This window comes from Pollachius pollachius (assembly GCF_949987615.1).
Source record: "Pollachius pollachius genome assembly, chromosome: 5".
NCBI classification, from domain to species: Eukaryota; Metazoa; Chordata; class Actinopteri; order Gadiformes; family Gadidae; genus Pollachius; species Pollachius pollachius.
Window position 1 is genome coordinate 27,949,085 of NC_136938.1, and position 18,046 is coordinate 27,967,130.

The 18,046-nt window shown below is 47.8% G+C and overlaps 2 protein-coding genes across 2 annotated transcripts; both read right to left on the reverse strand.

Annotated features, from left to right (window-relative positions):
* Positions 1–8: 8 nt before the first annotated feature.
* lipca (lipase, hepatic a) lies at positions 9–7,610 on the reverse strand (the record flags this gene model as incomplete). Its single annotated transcript, XM_079736067.1, has 9 exons — positions 9–216; positions 567–785; positions 1,213–1,327; positions 1,829–2,074; positions 3,288–3,521; positions 3,885–4,002; positions 4,454–4,633; positions 5,055–5,260; positions 7,529–7,610. The coding sequence occupies 9 exons, from the start codon at positions 7,608–7,610 to the stop codon at positions 96–98; spliced, it is 1,521 nt and encodes a 506-aa protein (XP_079592193.1). The 3' UTR covers positions 9–95.
* Positions 7,611–9,970: 2,360 nt separating this feature from the next.
* aqp9b (aquaporin 9b) lies at positions 9,971–17,141 on the reverse strand (the record flags this gene model as incomplete). Its single annotated transcript, XM_079736634.1, has 6 exons — positions 9,971–10,133; positions 12,398–12,615; positions 13,709–13,827; positions 14,027–14,164; positions 16,268–16,394; positions 17,040–17,141. The coding sequence occupies 6 exons, from the start codon at positions 17,139–17,141 to the stop codon at positions 9,971–9,973; spliced, it is 867 nt and encodes a 288-aa protein (XP_079592760.1).
* Positions 17,142–18,046: the final 905 nt, after the last annotated feature.

Here is an 18,046-nt window from a genome sequence, read left to right on the forward strand (position 1 = left end):
GTTGATCACTCCCACCTGGTGGTATAATAAAGGCCCTTTAGTATCGTTGCAGGTGTGACGCTGTTTCCTTCTCCCAGCTGTGGATAAGGGCCATTCTAGGCCAAATTATGCTTCTTTCTCCGTTGTTTTTGGTGATTTTCTTGGCATCTGACAAACAGTTTCTCCTGTAACGCTTGAAAATGCTGCCCGTCTTCCGTCGCCGGGCAGAAAGATGTCCTGAAGTGACAGAAAACAGAAATTTAGGCCAATGAATATAGCTGATATTACAGGTATGTCAGTTACGGGTTCTAAAATGTTCCACTAGGTGGCAGTAGAAACAAGCACGCATCATAACTGTTATAGTCGGCATGTTGTTAACAAGATTACTGTGAAAGCGCTGGGGAATATCTTGTTAGTTTTTTATTCAATCATTCATATGTAAGAATGTCTTGTCCCAATGCACGTAGGCTCAGAATAACCAGACGAAAAGTTAAAGAAGCATATACACACAGTGGTAAACAATGATCATCATTACGGCTGTTTGCACTTTATAATAAAAGGTCATTAAACATATATTCTCCCCGTACCTCTTCTGCGTCTCCCCCACTTTGACAGAGATTCTGCCCACGCTGAGCTGTGGGGCCGCGGCCATGTTGACCCAGGGCAGGATGTAGTGCATGCGGGTCCACACGCTCTTCCACAGAGTGGTGCCATGCCACTGGACTCTGAGCATCATCAGATCTCCGATGTCGCGCTCCAGGGTGATCAGGAAGGCGTAGGTCCGGTTACCAGACACCTCCTCCTCGCTGGGAAAGCATTAAAGAATTAGTTTAGATCAATGCTAATCAGAATAGACCTACTGTGTCTAGGAAAGAGGCACAAAGCCTCGGTTTGTTGTGGATTACTTGAACCAAGGCTAAGAGCAAATACTCGTGTTTTATTAAAATAAAAACAAACATGATGGCAGCATGTACAGTGAGCCAAGCCAAAGATTACATAGTGGAGAAAAGAGTTTTCCAACGTGATGTTCTCCGCTGAATTATTGATCCTCTCCTCTCCATTTATAGTTATGTTATCCCGACGCACTGTTTCCACGCGTGTTCTTTTATTCAAGAGATGGTTGTTCGGCCTCCGGTTGCGTAACATCCAGGGCAGAGTACAGTAGCGCACGGTGAAGTTCAGCCGAGCGAACCGTGCGTAATAACGCAGGAGTGTCGCGGCGCGTCGACTCACAACTGGATGGGGAGCTCCCCGGTTTCCTCGTTGGTCCCCGTCAGGGCGACGATGAGCGACGGGCTCATTCCCTTCAGATCGTTGGTGAACTGCACCTTGAACTGGTAGTGGTAGACTGCAGAGGGAGAGGGAGACGGAGAGGTCATTGTTGAGATGAAGCACTTTAAAAGGCGACTTATTTGACTCATTCAAATACGTTGCCATACAGGTCTAAACTGTTCCTCAAATACTTTTTCCGGCCTGACTGCATGAAATGCGGTATCGGGTATCAGCGCGAGTACGCAAGTTTATGCACCGATCCGGTACCATCACGTGATATTTACTACACAGACAAAGAACATCACAAACACGTGTTAGTTAATGGTAGAAGGTGGAAAGTCGGCGAACAGATTACAGAGTGCTGTCATCGTAAGAGAACCCCTCAATAAGAAAAAGTGCTATTAGTAGTTACAATGCTAGATGCTGTATCGGTATTATATACTCGTTATCGCCGATACCGATACTGAGTAAAGTTCAGGAATCTGAATCGGTATCGGAAAGGGAAGAATGTTATCGGAACATCTCTTGTGTTGGGCTAAGTGAGGAGGAACGACATCATCCATGGAACGAGCGTTACGTTTGTAGGGCATGCGGGCGCGCGTCCTGAGGAACAGCTTCTTCCCGATGGTGCCGCCGTGGCCGTGGTGCGCGTGGTAGCCCAGCCGGGGGCAGCGGCGCCGGCGGCAGTCCAGGCACAGGCCCTTCTCGAAGGCGTCGTGGTCCTTGCACACGTAGGCCACGCTCTGCTGGTCGCGGTGCAGGAGGGAGTCGATCAGCAGGTGCACCGAGCGCTCGTGGGCGCACTTCACCGTCTGCTCGAACCCTGAGGACGAAGGGACGGAACCCTTAGTGGACACGGCGGAATCGGGGCTGGGATATCGATTCTGAATCGATTAAAAACAGATCGCTCTGAACAGATTTCCCTGTCCCTCGATGTGCCGCTCAACAAATGAATGAATGCAACTTGAACAGAAGTGAACTAGCCAAAGACGGTTAACTAAAAAGCTCAGATTGGACCGTTAAAAAAAGACAGAAATCACCCTGTGGTTACCATACTTCAGAATGGAAGATTTAAGATTCTACAGATTAACACGAGGGCACCAATGTGTTATAATGTTGGTCAGAACACATCTTTTCTCAACACTTGCCTGAGAAATGACCATTTAATAATAATAATGGTCATTGTCGGATCAGCCCATTAGTTTTGGATTGACTTCATTCACAAACACGCATCTCTGAATGCAGTCTGCAGCCCCATGTCAGGTCAGATACTGAACTGCCTTCATACAGAAAGCCACCTTTGCGTTAAATAAATCAGTGATAATGAATAGATAAAGCCTTGCTTGTAGCCCGCAGGCAGAATTGGAGTTCCTTGACTCCTATCATCTTTAACGGGCTCCTCACGTGATGTCTTCCAGAAAGGATCCTGATTGAGATGTAGGCCTACATCAAAGCCTGGCCCCAATAGGGAATCCACTGAACAAAAAACCTTCAGTGGGCAACATATATATATTTGAACCTGCATGAAATTTGCAAATGTTAATAACGTATTTCTTTTATTTTATTTGTCATTATTGAAACAATGGATCTAGTATCTATGGTGTCTATCTAGTGACAGGCTCACTGGTGCATCTTATCCAATGTTCTCCCTAGCTTTCTCCCTTTTCATGGTGTGGTTGTAACCACTAAGAGCCACTAAAATAACCATTGGTTAGTCAATAAATGTTGTTTCTATGCTATAGGACTTCAAACGACGGTCTCATGAAGGCATGAAACCATAAGGGTTTATATTGCTTTGGGTTTAGTGTTAAGAATATAATGTATTGAAATATGCTGATCTACGCAAATAATGGTTGTCATGAGTTGTTTCAAATCGAATATACACTAAGCCTCAATACCAAAACCGAAGCTGTAAAGAAGAGTGGCACAACGGTTATATCTGATACTTTCCATTAAAAAGTATCAGATATAACCATGCACACACGTCATGTTGTATTCCCTGTCCCCCCCAGCGGGTGGCGCTGTGTGGCCCTCACCATGCAGGCCGTACTCGGTGATGTGGTGGTAGATGTTGTGGAGGTCGCAGCCCGGCTGGAAGGTGCCCCCGTTGGGGTAGAAGTCCTGGTGGGCCACCGGCTGCTTGATGCCCACGCTCAGACCCATGCGCTCCTGGGTGAACGTGTGGACGGCGTCAACGAAGTGTGCGTCATCGGGGGACAGCCGGTCCACCGGGGACATGCCCTCGAACAGGGGCCCCGCGGGGTCCAGGCCTGGGGACAGACGCGGACCGGGGGGTCGGCATACTCAGGACTCGTTTATGTTCACAGGGGTGATGTCACGCCACCAGGCGCGAGGGGGATCAGGCGTGACAAGCCATTTGAAAATCGGCCTTTTTCCTGTGCCCTAGTGACATCACAAGTGGGCGTGTCCACCTAGATATACGCTGGATGGATCAGTTTTGCGGCAGACGTTGCTGATCTATCCATGATACATCTAGGTGGACACGCCCACTAGTGATGTCACTAGGGCACAGGGAAGGGGAGATTTTCAAACGGCTTGTATCGGCTGATCACACTCGCTCTGTTTGTGTTGTGTGTTTGTGTCTCTTCTGGTATTCGTGCTTCTAGCCTCACCGGTAATTCTTCCGAGTTTCTCCGAGCCCCTGAAATAGCTCCCAGCGAATCCAGAGATGTGTGCTCCCAGGCTGTAGCCAATCAGATGGACCCGCTTCGGGGAGAGCTTGTAGTGGTCCTGATGGGTGGGGGAGGGGGGGGCAACATGTATACAGCAACATGTGGTTGACAGGCTGGATTCCCAGAAACCATCAGAGAGAGACGGCTAGTTTCTGTTGTTCAGAAACTAGCCGGGAGCGGTCTGAAGTCTAAACCGTCTCGTACAAACACAGACTCTTAACAGCGCTTCACTCTCACTAATAGCTGCGGAAGGCTCCGGCTAATTCTGACCAATGTTGAATGGACTGCATTAACGTCGCGCTATCCTAACCAGTGGCCACTCAAAGCGCTTTACGATACTGCCTAACATTCACCCATTCATGGTGAATGGCCATGAACCGCGGTACCTCCTGAGCCACATGCCGCCCATGACGCCATAACTCTAGCTCAATGGGCCCTTTAGGCTCCGGCCCTTTGACCCTGAGCTCAAAGGGTTCAGTGCTGGCCGTCTCTTGGGGGCTCTCACTGACCTGTAGCCAGCGCAGCAGAGACGCCACGTCCTTCCCCACGGCCCGGGTGTTCTGCACGGCGATGGGGTAGTGCTGGTGGGCCAGCCGCAGCCAGTCGGTGACCACCACGTTCACCCCCACCAGGCTCTGCTGCAGGCTGGAGGCCAGCCGCAGCACCCAGCTCTCCATCATACCGTCCAGCTGGAAGAGGGGGGGGGGGAACCAAAACAGAATTATTCAATGCCCAGAAATATGAATATAGCAAATTAAAACAACATATAGTCGTCTTCATTTCACAGCTGATATCTATGATGAAATAAAATAAATATATATAAACAATTTAGACAATCATGGGTAACCCGAAGGTTGCTGGTTTGATCCCCGGCTCCTCCTAGCTGAGTGTCGAGGTGTCCCTGAGCGAGACGCCTCACCCTGACTGCTCCTGACGAGCTGGCTGTCGCCCTGCGTGGCTGACTCCGCCGTCGGTGGGTGAATGTGTGCGTGAACGGGTGAAAGTGAGGCAGTGTTGTAAAGCGCTTTGAGTGGCCAGTGTGTCGGAAAGTGCCGTGTGAACGCAGTGTGTTCATGGGGGGACTAAATGACCGGTGGGGGTGGTGCTTACCGACCAGCCGGGGCTGATGACGATGAGGCCGTGGCTGCTGTTGAAGCCGGCACACGAGGGGCCTCTCGCCTGGAAGGGGTCCAGGGTGCACCAGTCCTCCATGCGGCCCCCCGGGGAGTACAGCCTGAACACCGATTGGCCCACGTTGGGTCCTGCTGAAGGGGGCGTGGCCGGGTGTGGGCCCCCCAGGTGGTGAAGAGACAACCCTGAAATACAGACATTTTTTATTATAGAGAAATATATATATATAGCTTTTAATATAATAAGTTTTCCCTGAACATTAAAAACGTTACTATTAAATTGTATTTTATCTAGAGTAGTAATTTTGCAATTGTATAATTTATCATGCAATGACTATATATATATATACACTGGAAGCACATGAAAGACCAGCACACACACCCACACACACTTTGTGTGTTTGTGTGTGTGTCATTGGCCCTACTGCCACACGTTGATGTCAGGTTGTGGTCTCAGGTCATGTGAACCCTACACTTGTCCAAACACATCTTACCTAATACTTTGCACAACCTCTACTCATACAGCCTGACTGGAATCGCGGTCGTAGTCAGGCCGTCTCTAGCGGAGGAACTGCTCTGATCACCACCAGTAGTGTGTTAAAGGAGACATATTATACCACCAGGTGTGAGTGTGATTAGTACCGAAGAGGATTAGGGCCACTCATAAAAAAAAAATCAAGTTCTGACTTTATTCTCAGAATTCTGAGGAAAAAGTCAGAATTCTGATATTAAAGTCAGAATTCTGAGGATAAAGTCAGAACTTATTTTTTTTTTATGTGTGGCCCTAATCCTCTTCCGTAGATTAGCCTTACAAGCCGTTTCGAAAATCAGCCCCATATGACATCACTAGTGGCCGTGTCCAGCTAGATCTGTGCTGGATAGATGAGCAACGTTTACTTCAGTCCACTGGGTAGGCTGGTAGACTGATCTATCCAGCACAGATCTAGGTGGACGCACCCACTAGTGATGTCATATGGGGCAGATTTTCGAAACGGCTTGTAAGGCTAATCACACTCACACCTGGTGGTACAATATGTCCCCTTTAAGCTCATTGTTCAGCCCAGCTGGTTCTCTGATTCAGCAGACACTTTGAGGAAGTGCCGTTCTGTGGTGAGCGATCCCCAGGCCTCGCCGCTCAGCGGAGGGAGGAATGAGGAACGCTGGTTAGCAAACAACTCCATTTGTTTGGATCTTAAAAGCTAATGGTGATTTATTTAATTGATTCAAGCTGTCATTCGCTGAAGAAACATGTGAAGAAGTGGGCTGCATTAGCATGGAGCAGTCTACTTTGTGATGTGCAATTCACATGGAACAGTCCACTTTGGGGCAGACCATTTGCAAAGACAGTCCACTTTGGGGCAGAGCATTTACACAGAAAGTCCACTTTGGGGCAGACCATCACAGTCTCCAGTCTATGCTGGTCTTGTATTGCCATCTTGTCCTCACCCTTTTAGCAGCTCTCAGGAAGCTCAGGACAACATTAAGCTTACGTTCGTTCCATGGCCAGTTCAACGTTTATCTTAAAGCTTTTCCTCATTAACATGTCATTTAACATGTCGTTTAACATGTCGTTTAGGCCTTTAGACCCTTTCTAAAGCCCTCATCACCCCCTAGATACACATCCTAAATAACCACCTCTCTCATGGAGGGATGTCTGTGTTCCAGCCTCACGTTTTCCTAGCCAGGGTCCGACGACCCCCAGGTCAAAAGTCTGTGTCCAAATGGTAATGCGCTTATATTAACCCTCTCATTGTGTCTTATATTAACCCTCTCATTGTGTCTTATATTAACCCTCTCATTGTGTCTTATATTAACCCTCTCATTGTGTCTTAAATTAACCCTCTCATTGTGTCTTAAATTAACTCTCTCATTGTGTCTGATCAAATCTGAGGAGTGGCTTTTCAGGTTTACATTATGTGCTACATAGAGCAAGAACATGGGAACCTGGAACATACCACCGGTTGTCATGGTTCCATAGTGGGCCCTATGATATGGGGACATGCCCCCTTGGAACAGAGGAATGACCCTGTCTGCACACACACACCTGGAGGTTCACACGATTGTGAAACAGACTCACGTATCAGGCGAGGCGTACTGGCCACCGTAGAGTGATAGATCATCAAAAAAGGATTTCTCCCGGTTGCTCTATATCTTTGCTCTGATAACGAACCAATACTGTGACAACACGCTGTCTGGGTTTGATCAGATAGGCCAGGTTCAGTAACCATCAGGTTCAGTAGCTTGAAACCCTAATTCATGCCATCATTTGGACTTAATCCTTTGTCATTTACATCTCCAAAGTAACACTTTGGCTAGAGCAAACCATGGCAGGCACACCCATTGTTTAGACTCTGAACTGTGGACTGCTGCATTGACATTCAAAGGTTCTTTTAAGTCTCAAAAGGGTGACACATGTTAACCGTGTGGAGGGTCATTTCAGTGCGACTCGCTCACCTGTTCTGTTGGCCTTGATTCTCTTCCCCTCGGTCAGTTGACAAGTGAGCAGCAAGCAACAAAGCACTCTCCCTATGGACATGGTGTCAGATTTAACAGAATGGAGGAAATCCCTCTGAGAAAAGGCATGGACCACCAGGCAGTAGCTTCAGTCGCTGGAGGTGTGAGGGTCCTTGGAGGAGAATCCTACAGCACACCTGGAGAGCACATCCTGCTGTACTCAAACACGCAGCCGACAACCCAAAAGGACACATTGGAGAGTGGTCAGTGTTCAGCAGCCGTGAGCTGATTGGCTCTCTGGTGTCTAGTGTCACTGTACCAACAGATTGTGAAAGAGCATTTATGAGTGCAGGGGGATTCTGGCAGGACTGGCTGACTAACATTGAACTCTGTGATTTGAAATGCTCTGTTTCAAACGGAGCACAAGTTAAATGTTAACTTGTGGTATGAAGTAAGTGCTATTTCTGACTTTTTGGCACTTGTTTAAGTGACTTTGACCAGACTGCGTGTTCCGGCCATTCAGTCAGTGTGATAGATACTAGAACTTCCCATTGCAATCTTCAATGTTTTATTTTGTGTACACAAAAAGCATTTCTCCCCGTGACACATTATGTGTAAAAACAAAAGGTGAATTCCTAGAATCCTGCCTGCCATGCAGTGAATGTGTTGATGTGTTCAATGTGGGATGTCGGGTCTGGTGTTTGACAGTTTAGAACAAACACCAAAACAACCTTTGGTTTTCCGAACACATACAAACACCAATGAGTGTTTGTCTTTGTGTGCTTGTTTGTGTGTCCCAGGCAAGGTGTTCCAATATGACAAGATGGCAAGATAGATGTCGATGCCATCATAGACAACGTGCACCTCGTACACCTTAGCGAAAACCTGTATTGATTCCTGCATGACTATATTATTATATATCATTTATTACCTCTAATGCCCAAGGATTTCTGTCTCACGTATGCCATATTTCAATGAGAGATAAGAGAGATACATTCTGCAATGTGAGTAAATATAGACAGTGAACAGACTTTCTGTGTGTGTGTGCCCAGACATTGCGTGCGTGTGTGTGTGTGTGTGTGTGTGTGTGTGTGTTAAGAGGGTTGGTACATGCATTGATCATGAAATACAACAAACATCAATAGTTTTATAAACATTTATTTCTGGTTATATCTTCACAATGTGGACATGATTACATTCACAGACAAAGGGATGGTGAGGGTAACTGCTTACATACGCTATGAATTTAAAGCTTCCTTAAGTACGATTTGAGACTTAAGAGAGAGATCAGCAAAGAGCAGCAGAAGACAAGGCTTGGAAACAACCCAACAAAACGCCCGCTTTCCAAAGGTCCTTGGCCATGGAGAAGTGTTCCACCCCCTCACCCGTTGTGGAGGTAAGAAGGATTCCCTGACCCAAAGGCTGGTCTGAATGAGCCTGGAGCCGTCAGTTCATGTCTGCTCATACAGAGGCAGGTGCAGTCAACTCAGAACTGATTTCAACCACTGTAAGATGAAGGAAAGCTAGGCTTTTTCTTCCTAATAACACAAAAATAAAAGCTCTTAAAACATACCTACAGTGAGTTAGAATAGTAAATCTGTTTCTAGTATATCTTTAAACATTTGTGGGTCCCATCGATCCACCCATGTAGTGTAACAGTCAATTTAAAAGTATTATTTTAACTGTCCATACTTAAAAATACATCCACAATGCAAACAAATACAAAAACATAATACAGTAGATTGTCTTGACTGTGCTTAGATAATGCTGATCAAATTCAGGAAATCTTTTGTGTCTAATACTTTGATATCCAATACAAAGACAAAAGCGTAAATCATAAACACTACAATGCGTCCACTTTGATGGATCTTAAATATATAAAAACAGCTAAACTGCCTATCTGCCGGGGGGCAGCATTTAATAGACAAGCAATATATTACAACATCCAAAATATACTGGTTATCAAACATGTATAATAGTTATTTCACATACTTGGCATTTTGACCCGTGTGTAAGATTTATATCATGAATATAGATGTATAATAATATCTATATTGATCCCACTATGAAGCAACTTGGCAATGCTTCAAGGTGATGATAATCAGGCAGTGAAACGTAGAATACTGAGACGTCTGAGTTTGTTTACCGTGCATTTCACCCCCCGCACGGAAAGTAAGAAACTCCCATTCGTTCGGAAAGAGATTGAAAATGCCAAGAGGGTATCGATTAAATATATTTTTTTAATATAAAGGCTCGATGCATTTGTATCTAGTCTTGATCGATGTACTCCTATGATTAGACGGAGCGTCCTTCGGCAGGAACACCACGCCGTCCGTCAGCGTCACCGTACCACAGAGTGAGCAACAGGCAGAAGACCCCCTCCGCGGTGTGCCCACCGTGGAGGGGGGGCACACCCGGGCGGGGAGCACCCCCGGCGGGGGTCTAGCTCACGGTGATCATCTCGTACTTGTCCTTGGTGCTGTTCTCCTCGGGGGCCTCCGGCTCCGAGTGGTGCAGTTCCACCAGCAGGAAGTAGAGCGAGGCCCCGACCACGCCCCCCACCATGGGGCCCGCCACCGGGACCCACCACCAGCACCCCCCGGCCCTGGGGGACGGGGGACAGAACCACACACACACACACACACACACACAGAACCACACACACACACACACACACACACACACACACAGAACCACACACACACACACACACACACACACAGAACCACACACACACACACAGAACCACACACACAGAACCACACACACACACACACACACAGAACCACACACACACACAGAACCACACACACAGAACCACACACACACACACACAGAACCACACACACACACACACAGAACCACACACACACACACACACACACACACACACACACATAGAACCACACAAACCAACACACAGAACCACACACACACAGAGAACCACACATTCGCACACACACACATACACACACACACACACACAAACAGAACCACACAAACAAACACACAGAACCACACACACACACAGAGACACACACATGGGCACACACAGAACCATACATGCACAGAACCACACACACACACAGAAACAGAAAGAACCACACACACCCAGAACCAGGCACACACACAGACCCAGAACGACACATGCACACACACACACACAAACACACACACACACACACACACACACACACACACACACACACGCACAGAACCACACACACAAACACACACACACATTTGTCATTAAACTCTGTTGAGATTTCTTTCCCGGTGCCAATTTTCTTTTCCAGCGTGAATCTCCTGTAATCCATCCTTAATCCGATACCATAGATACTACAGACGATAATTCATGACTGGAAGTGCCCCCTCGCTCAGCTGCACTAACAACAGAATCCCCGTCTCAAAGCGATGAGATGATTCTATGGGTGGTTGATGTCCGAGGCCACAGTCCAAACCCCTTCAGGACAGACTGCCTCTGACCTGACAAACCTGACAGACAGATTAAAGTGTGGGTGCTGCGTGGGGTGATCCCGGCCTCAGGTGGCAGCGTCAACAAGTGTCTGAGCACGTTGACTGCGGCACAAAGGAGTCTGACGTACCTCACCGGGAGTGAGGCCATTGGATTAAAGGCTCTAATCCACGGCCACGGCCAAGAGCGGCCCGGAGAAACGCCCACACAGTGCTGAGCGGGAAGAGGATCCACCGAGAGCCAGGGCCTGGATGCCCACACGCACTCCTACACTCTCACGGCCCACTTACCAAGACAGACACGCTGTGGTTAAACATGCACAGCGAGCCCTAACGTATCGAATGCGTTCCTCTCCTCTCAGCCCACCCTATCCTCCTCGTGATGAGGGTCAGGTTGTGGGAGAAACACCGTGATGGGATGAGGGCTTAAGTGTGCATTAGGGTCACGTAACTCATACGATGTATGTGCTGTAATCTGTGCTGACGTCGGACTGCCGAGACCAGGAGGCTGAGGACGGGATAAACCGTGCCCGTGTCGCGCTGTAGCTCCCAGAATGACTTTAGAAGTTTGAAAGAATCATTTAACAATATGTATATAATAACTCTATAACTTTCTCTAATTCGTTCAGGCCATATGTTGTGTTTCGCTTTTAAAATGGTGGTATTTCAGCTCATATCAACATCTCTAACCCTTAATGGCTGAGGTTCCTCTGCGGGGTTAGCGCTCTGTAAAGTCCATTAACTCAACATGAGCCTCTCTGTTGGTTTGATACCACCACTTTCCTCCGTGATGTTTCGCTACTGGTCTGACTGTAAAACTCTCACTGCCTCTATGATGTAACAACGGCAAACGGAGAGCAAGAAGAGATATGTGATGGCTATCCCCATTGTGGTTCTGAAACACTGAATATTTGATATCAATATGCAGGGAATCTTGCTCACGTTAACCCACATCCCCTTAACCAAAAACGCTCCTCAGATTGAATTATTGATTCCGATTGTCCAGAGAGCTCAACTTTACACGCCTGATAGAGAACCCTTATCTTTGTGGTTTATTGAGTCTCCCCCGTCACCCAAGGGCAATAGGGCACTGGGGGTAGGGCACTGGGGGTAGTGAACCAGCAGCAGCGAGGGGATTCGTCTGCAGACCATCACACAGCCTCCAGAACACCCTGTAGCTCGCCCTCATGTCAAACTCCATGTCGGGTTGTGATTGGACGAGGTGAAGGGGGGGGGGAGTTACCTGAACAAGCCTAGCCGGTTTGTGATTGGACGAGGGGAACAGGGGCGGTACCCGAACACGTCCAGCTTGTTTGTGACTGGGCGAGGTAAAGGGGGAGATACCTGGACACGCCCCAGCCGGTGTGTGATTGGGCGAGGTAAAGGGGGAGGTACCTGAACACGTCCAGCCCCCAGCCGGCCACGGCGGTGAAGAAGCGTGGCCCCAGGTCGCGGGCGGGGTTGATGGGGTAGCCGCAGTTGAAGCCCATGGAGACGCCGATCGCCATGACAACCAGGCCGATGCAGAGCGGCTCCGTGCCCCGCGGCGCGCCCAGGTTCTTAGCGTCGGTGATCGCCAGGATGCACAGGATCAGGGCGGCCGTGGCGATCACCTGACCGATCGTTAATCAATGATTAAAACAAGCAGCGGACCAGCTCCCGCGAAAGAATCGAGACTCATTGGTTCAGAGGTCACCTCCTGGACTCTGCACAGCCTCCCCGTTTACCCCCTCCCCACCCCTCCCACGCACTTATTGAATGTTGTACGTCCTTACACTTTAAAATAGTACTTAGCGTTGTGTAGCGTCTTATCCTAGCTGTCTCTGTTGTACACGAGGAATGGGTTAACCTAGTGATAGTTAGTACTTGGCACTTGGTTCTATGAACATCCTTACTGTACCGACAGCGATATATTGTTGTTTCACCTTCTTCAGACAAATGTACTTATTGGAAGTCGCTTTTGGATAAAAGCGTCCCTAAATTGAAATGCAAACAAATACACCAAACCCCATGTGAGTGTGGCTCTTAGATGTGTGTTCAACTCTTGGTCGTGGAGGATGATATTCAACAACTATGTTGGGTGACGGTTGGTGCTTGGTCTGTTGTTCTGAGTCGTCCATCATGACCTCTGCCCTGGTCAGGGTATTAGGGGGCTTCCCTCGTTTGAAGCTTTAAGGGACAGCTGAAGATACTTCTCCCCCCCCCCGCCCCAGGTCGGTTCATGTGAAAACACACTTTTCCATGCAGAACAATGATTTCTGTGAAAGATGCTGACTCTAAGTAGATTTCAGTTCTGTATATTTAATAGTAAAAGAGAAATATTCAAAAATGTATTTAGTCAAACCAACAAATGAATTCTTAGATTCTCCGCCTGGCTCAATGGGTCACAGATGGTGTTATGTCAGGACTGGATTACCCACTTCAACACCCCGGCACACCCTGTTCTGCTCCATTTCATGCAATATCATTCCAGTGCTCACATGAGCGTGAGGTGCGTTTATATACGCTTTGTCTGGTCGAATTTGACACTATTTCAGTCCACAATTCAAGCGTACAGACATATCATATCATTTGTTTGACTGTTTTGTAATCATAAACTTTTGATAACATAGAGAAATGAAATTCAAGATCTATACATACAACACCATCCTAGTGAGCTAGTGAGCCTGACACCAATACAGCAGGTAGGAATCATCTCCAGCGTACCTGATCCACGAAGCCGTTGAGAGTGGAGAGATGCTTCGCTGGGTACGAAGCAAAGATGTTGGCGGTGGCGTTGTCCCCGGTAACCATCAGGTCTCCGTTGGTGAACGCCATCAGGGCATCTGGTAAAAGACGCACTTCACTATTACGCAATCTGGATGCGTCTTCTACAATCCAAGCCCTCCTCATGAACAGACGTTACACACTACTTAACGAGGGGCCGTGTGAGACATTGAGACGGATGTAAAAAACGTAAAAAGGTGTCAAGCGGGAAACTCTGGCCTCAACCCCACCCTGGGTGAGTGTCTTCAGACCCCTCACCGTAGTACAGGGCGTACACCGCGCAGGAGCCCGCGAAGGCCCCCAGGAACTGGGCCAGGACGTACACCGGGAACTTCCTGAGCGGCAGCTTCCCCAGGAGGACCATGGCCAGAGAGACTGCCGGGTTCACGTGGGCTCCTGGAGGGACAGCATAGGGTGATGCAGGAGACAGGACACAAGACGCCAGGAGACAGGACACAAGACAGCAGGAGACACAAGACCCAGGAGACAGGACACAAGACACAAGCAGACAGGACACAAGACACCAGGAGACAGGACACAAGACACCAGGGGACAGGACACAAGACACCAGGGGACACAAGACGCCAGGAGACAGGACACAAGACTGCAGGAGACAGGACACAAGACACCAGGAGACAGGACACAAGACACCAGGGGACACAAGACACCAGGAGACAGGACACAAGACACCAGGAGACAGGACCCAAGACACCAGGGGACAGGAGACAGGACACAAGACACCACGAACAGGAGACAGGACACAAGGCACATGACAGCAAGACAACAAGGAAACGGTAGACACAAGACACAAACAGAGGGTGACACAGGACTCAGGACAACAAGACACAAGACATCAAGGCAACAAGACACAGGACACAAGACAACAAGACACAAGACACAAGACACAAGACACAGGCACAGGGTAGACACAGAACACAAGACAACAAGACACGCACCTGCTCCCCTACGTACATGGTGATGGTAATATTCAATGACCAGAGCTCAAAGCATATGTTAGGGTATATTATGTTAGGGTGGACAAAAGACACCTGCTCTCCTACATCTTACAACGATGATGGTAATATTACCAGAGTGCCAGAGCCATAAGCTTATTTTATTTGTCAGATGGGTGCTACATATACAATATATATATTGTTCCAAGTGTAATTTATATAACCTTGTTTTCACTTTCAGCACTCCCCTCCCACTTCCCCTTAAAGAGCTTCTAGCTCTTTTCAGGCTGCACTTGGAAATAAGAATTTTGTTCTTAATTTGCTTGCCTGGGTAAATAAAGATTAATAATAATAATATATTGCTCATAATAATATATATATGAATACATTTTATAATATAAAATGTACATAATCTTTAACATATTCTACGGTTTGAAGATAAATCAAGATAATTCGTGAAGACACGTGATTGTTGTGTTCATGTCATTTATTGAACAGCGTACGTTGAAATGCAGATCCATAACCCTAGCAGGGCTATCAGCCGCGGCTAATGCCTCAGCTGTCTGCAAACCCTGACCACAACAACAAACCATCAAAAGGCCCGTCCAGATCCAACCTGAAGTAAACCATCTGGATGTGCTTAGTGTGGCGGCAGGGTCGCTGGAGGGGCCACGATGTGTAACACTTATTGGGGGCCGTCAATTAAAATGGAAGCAGGCCTTTTGTAAGTCTTTCCTCCTCCTGCACGTTTCCCCGGGAACATAACCTAACCCCTCTCGCCCTCCCCCCTGCTTATCCTCCTCCTCTCTCCTCCTCCCGCCTCCTTCCTCCCCCTCCTCCTCCTCCTCATCGTCCCCCTCCCTTCTTCTCCTCCTCCTCCAGCTCCGTCTTCATCCCCGCCCCCCTCCCCAGGACCCCTGCCCCCGTCCGTCTCATTAGTCTGATACCGTGATCATCATCAGAGATGTCAGAGAGTGGAGGAGGAGGAGGAGGAGGAGGAGGAGGAGGAGGAGGAAGCTCCTCTGAACCCTCCACTACACTGCGCTGAGCGGGCAGTCATGCAGCAGAACTGCTCCAGCGCGCCTATAGATGAACCGCACATTACACACACATATATACACACGAGTAGGAGAGCATATATATTACATGGAATATCTTTTTTTATCACAGAAAAAAACCCTACGGCTCTCATTTGCTCTCCCCCTAGCATCTCCCTGCCCTACATTGTTTTATAAAAGAAGAGACGTGACCCTTTTGTCAATGTGCATATAAACATATGTAGATGCATGCCTTCTGATAGACCTTATCACATAACGGTATAGCTGCCTGATGTGCTGCCATGTGAGAGACACACCGAAAACAAACGGGACTGGAAGCTAGAATCCCATTAAACCACAATCCAATGGACAACCAGATCCTGAACCCCGGCAGATGACGTCCGAGTCCGGCTGTATCTGAACCACCGCTGGGTGTCTCTCTCCCAGCTCCCCGGACGAGGGCAGGATCTCAGAGTGATGGACATGATGCGGTGCGGTGGTTAGCTTACCAGACACCCCCCCCGCCATGAACACCGCCATCATGACCCCCAGGGTGAAGCCGATGTGGATGGTCAGGGGCCCCCCCAGGGCCCCCTTGCTGAGGACAGCCTGGGCCACCGCCCCGCATCCAAACAGCTACAGGAGACGATAAGCACACGTATCACAGCCACTCGGCAACGCACACTAGATCCTCCCAAACAAGCCTCTTGTCCCCATGGAGACGTAAGAAAAAACACTGCCGTCATCAGCACTGATGTCGCACTGATTAAACCTGCGTGCGTTTAATGCTGTGCTGCGCCCAAGCACCCAAACATCTAACCCTAACATCTCCTGAAAGCGCCTAACCCTAGCATATCCTAACCCATATCATATTAGTTAGATAGGCTCGTTTAGTTACAAGTGTTAATAACAGGTTAATTGATAGGCATACTGCTATACATTCAGAATTGAACTGTTCACAATTTCCCAAGTTTGAATGTTATAATGAAACTTTAATCACATCAGTAACTTTTATCTTTAAGCTTTGTCAGAGTGCGCAAATTAAATAAAAATGCTCATCATTGATAATTACTTTTCCCGCAGTGGTCGAAACTGATCAGACGCAGCAGTCTGCTCCGTCTGGTCAGTTGTGATCACTGCTTGGAAGTGTTTAGAAATTAAATGAACATTTTTATTTGATCTGTGGGAGCCACTCTGTCCCACAGAGAGTGACCTATTCCTCCAACCCTTCAGCGGACTGGGACGGACAGCAGGCAGCAGGTGTACAGGAAGCCGACTTACAATTAAGACGAAGATCCCCAGAAACTCGGCCAGGAACTCCTTGATGATGGCGTGCCTCAGGGAGAACTTCTCCTTGATTTTGGTCATGCTTTCGTGTCCCATGTTGAGTCCAGGGTCTGTGTGCTGTTCTTCAGTCAGTACAGGACTGTGTTGCAGGGTGAATCCTGCTAATTGCCCGCTCGACCTCGGAGAGGGAAGCCTCCTCCCACTCGGAGCTCCTGCATGGTGCCACTAATCCGTTCTTCTCCTCGGTTCGGTTCCCGTGGTAACCACAGCAGGGCGCTGTGGAGCCGTTTGAAAAGACCCGTGGATTCCAGGAATAAATAATCTCGTTAAAAATATAAATGTTTCTTAATTATGCTCAGACTTATAATATACTATAACATATTGAGAAAATAGCCTGTAGACCGATACAATATTTATATCAATGATCATAATTGTACCGTTTTGAAAAGGGACCAATAGAACCGTCTCAATCCAGAGGCCTACCGTACCCCAAAACAACCAGACAAGAAACAATCATGAAAATATTACGTTTTATTTAAATAAAGTATCTTAGGCCTCATAATAACACAAAATTAATTGCTTTGATTTCTCTGGTTAAATCCCTTTAATACATTTCATTTTATCAATAGAGTCGGATTTTTTTTCGTTATCTAGGCCTACCTACTAAAATAATAAGAAGCGGAGCTATATTGGCCTCCAGACATCCGTAGTGGTTCTGGTCCTCCGCTAGAGGGCGGTCGGTCAACACATTTCAGGAGTGGGAACACGATCCGACCCCATCTCCCAGTTGGTCTTATCTTCCGTTTGCTTTGCTTTGTGAAAATGTGTGGCGACAAGGGAAGGGTGTTTCGAACACATTAATCAATGTCAATGTCTTCTTTGATGTGAAACAGACACTTCCAGAGTGTCAATCATGCTGTGAAGAAAGGTTGACGTGATGACGGAGAAAACGCATCCAGGGGAATGTGTAAATGATGGGCTCGGACCCAACCCCTTTGTCT